We start from the raw sequence: 3286 nt of genomic DNA on the forward strand, positions 1-3286 counted from the left end.
CATGATACCTAGAGATGCTGTTGGGCTCATAGTTCCTCATTAGTATGTTGTTTTAACTGTTTCCTTTACAGTGAGCTCAACTAAGAGGGAATGCTGACTGCGGCCTGTCCATTTACAGAGAATATGCAATTACTTTATAGGATATGAATAACCCGTTAGGTAAAGGCAGCTTTAACTGCAATACCATCCACAACGCATGAACGAGAGAGCCTTTTCATTACCTTGGTTATCCCCTTTAAATCCATGTTGTGATCCATTCCGGCATTTTCTGAACAGCTACTGTATGTGATCATTCAATTACAGAAGATAGTTGGTGCCCTATAAAGGTTGAATGTATTCGCTACCTATATTGCGCATTTTTGAACTTTGTTGAACAGCTTTTTCTTTACCAACCAGATATTATGAATGCAGCAAACCAGACAAGAGTGAAAGAGTTCATCATTCTTGGATTTTATGAAGTCAAGGAGATCCAGTTGGCTTTATTTGTTATTTTCTTGGTGATGTATATCCTGACATTCACACAGCATGCCATTATTATTGTGGTTATCCACTTGGATTATCATCTTCATACTCCTATGTATTTTTATCTCACTAACCTCTCAATTTTAGAGATAGGTTACGTCACTGTCACTGTTCCTAATATGTTGTCTAACCTGTTGTCAAGTAAAAAAACAATCTCCGTCAATGCATGTTTCTCCCAGTTGTACATTTTCTTTATTTTAGGAAGTGCAGAATGTTTCTTGTTGACTACTATGGCATATGACCGGTATCTTGCTATCTGTAACCCTCTTCATTATAATGGAATCATGAATAGAAAAGTCTGCATTAAACTAGCTGGAGGTTGCTGGTTAGCCGGTTTATTTTCACCTCTAATTCCAACTAATTTTTTATTTCGTCTCCCTTTCTGCCGCGCAAATGTTATAAATCATTTTTTCTGTGACTCAGCCCCATTGCTAAATCTTGCGTGTCAAAATATTAACAGCATTGAAATCATCAATTTTGTTTTGGGGTCAATAATTTTGCTAGTCTCCTTGTCGTTGACCATGATTTCTTATATAAAAATAATTTTGACCATACTGAAGATCACAACTGCTGATGGTCGTAAAAAGTCTTTTTCTACATGTACTTCTCATCTTATAATTGTATCTATATTTTATGGCACCGCAATCTTCACATATGTCAGGCCAAGGACGAATGCTTTCAGCTTCAACAAAATTGTATCGCTGATTTACTCTGTTATCACCCCTATGATCAATCCTATGATCTATAGTTTAAGAAACAATGATATCAAGCAGGCACTGAAAAAAGCTGTAAGTTTAAAGTAATTTCTAATTATTTTCAGGCAAAAATAAAAATATGGTGGCATCACAGTAATAATTAAATTTGCTTCAACACTACACCCTACAAGAGACAGTACTGAAGAGCTCCATCTTCATTTTTTTGGAGGAGTGAAGGACAATGTAACTATTTGTCTTTTTCACCATTTATTTTTAGCTTTACTGTATTTCTTCCCCTTCCTTTTTCTACAATAAACAGGGGATAAAAATGAAGGCTATTCTGAGCTGTGGACATTCTCTAATACTGGAACTCAAGCATTAGTCTTTGGCTGCCTGTTTAATATTAAAGAAAAACCCAGTCTCATAATTAGGGTAAGTTCACACAGGACGTTTTTGCTGCTTTTTTTTCTGCAGCAAAACCTGATCTTCTTGGCAGGAAAGAAGCTGTGTCAAAAATGGAGGTTTATGTGCATTTTTTGGTGTTTTTCATCACACTTTTGGTGCGTTTTTTTCTCTTTGTGCATGCCAATAAAGTTGAGTGCCCCCAGAGAAAAAAACAACTTCCTGTAGATAGATAGAATGAATAGATAGATAGATGATAGATAGAATGAATAGATAGATAATACAAAAATAGACAGACTGATAGAATAGATAGAATAGATTGATAGAATAGATAGATTACCTGCGGTAACCTCTTCACTGGCATTTTCCCAAGGTCCAGAGGTAACCTCAGGTCAGGCTGTGAGGGAGCACAGGCTCAGTGATGTCACCGCTAGTTAGGCTGGTTCATATTGCATTCAGTGACTCCGTTAAACGGACTACGGTACACCGCGGCATAACACGGTGTAACGTAGTAAGGTTAATGCCGCCATTGAATGCAATGTCGGACGCATGTGCCGTCATTGGGTGACGGACCCGAGACGCTGTCTGCAGCGTTTCCGGGTTCGTCACTGCTAGTGCAGATGGAGCTAGAAGATGCTCTATCTGCGCTAGCGCGATGGAACGTCGACACTTGCGTTAACAGCAGCCCGTTAGCGTATGTGCTGAACGGGCTGCTATTAACGCAATGTGAACCCAGCCTTACTGAGCATGCACCCCGCTGCATATCATTCAGTCCCCAGTAGTTTACAGCCCGGAGCAGTCACATTAGCATTGCTCCCGGTTGTAAACTTTATCTCACCCAGATATGGATTATTGCGTGGGACACTTGTTATATTGGATTGCGTCGGACCAGGGAGTATTTTTGTTGGTTTATTATTTTTATATTATTTTTATTTTATTATTATTCTGTAATGTGTTGTGAATTCCGTTCTTGGGCCCCCTCCTGTGGTTGTGAATGGTACTTTTGTGTGTTCTGCCCTTGGGCTCCCTCTGGTGGTTTCGAGTGGAACTGCTGCTCCTTGAGTTTAGCTGTAGCAGCTGCTTTCACTTATCGTCTCTCCTGGCTTTGCTATTTAACCTGGCTCTGGTCTTCAGATCATGCCAGCTGTCAATGTTCCTGGATTGGATTCAGATCTCTCCTTGGATTTGTCTTATGGCCTGTCCATTTCAGCAAAAGATAAGTTTTTGCTAGTTCTCTTTTTGTCCATTTGCTGTGGACTTATTGCTTGCTCATGTTATGTTACTTTTTGTCCAGCTTGTCATTATGATATATTCAGGCTAGCTGGAAGCTCTGGGGAAGCAGATTTGCCCTCCACACCGTGAGTCGGTGTGGAGATCATTTTTGTAAACTCTGCGTGGATTTTTAGTTTTTAATACTGACCGCACAGTAACCTTTCCTATTCTGTCTATTTAGATTAGTATTGGCCTCCTTTGCTAAAATCTGTTTTCATTTCTGTGTATGTCATTTTCCTCTCCACTCACAGTCAATATTTGTGGGGGGCTATCTTTCCTTTGGGGGTTTTCTCTGAGGCAAGATAGTTTTCCGTTTCCATCTTTAGGGGTAGTTAGTTCTCAGGCTGTGACGAGGTGTCTAGGGAGTGACAGGAACATTCCATGGCTATTTCTAG

General features: G+C 39.7%; 1 protein-coding gene across 1 annotated transcript; it reads left to right on the forward strand.

Moving 5' to 3' along the window:
- Window positions 1–401: 401 nt before the first annotated feature.
- On the forward strand, window positions 402–1325 carry LOC143794783 (olfactory receptor 10A7-like). The gene has a single exon (XM_077280974.1). It carries the CDS (start codon window positions 402–404, stop codon window positions 1323–1325), a length of 924 nt encoding a protein of 307 aa, XP_077137089.1.
- The last annotated feature ends 1961 nt before the right edge of the window (window positions 1326–3286 follow it).

Source organism: Ranitomeya variabilis, chromosome 1 (assembly GCF_051348905.1).
Source record: "Ranitomeya variabilis isolate aRanVar5 chromosome 1, aRanVar5.hap1, whole genome shotgun sequence".
Lineage (NCBI taxonomy): Eukaryota > Metazoa > Chordata > Amphibia > Anura > Dendrobatidae > Ranitomeya > Ranitomeya variabilis.

Coding starts and splice junctions, on each gene's coding strand:
- LOC143794783 (XM_077280974.1), top strand. CDS start 402: ATGAATGCAGCAAACCAGACAAGAGTGAAAGAGTTCATCATTCTTGGA.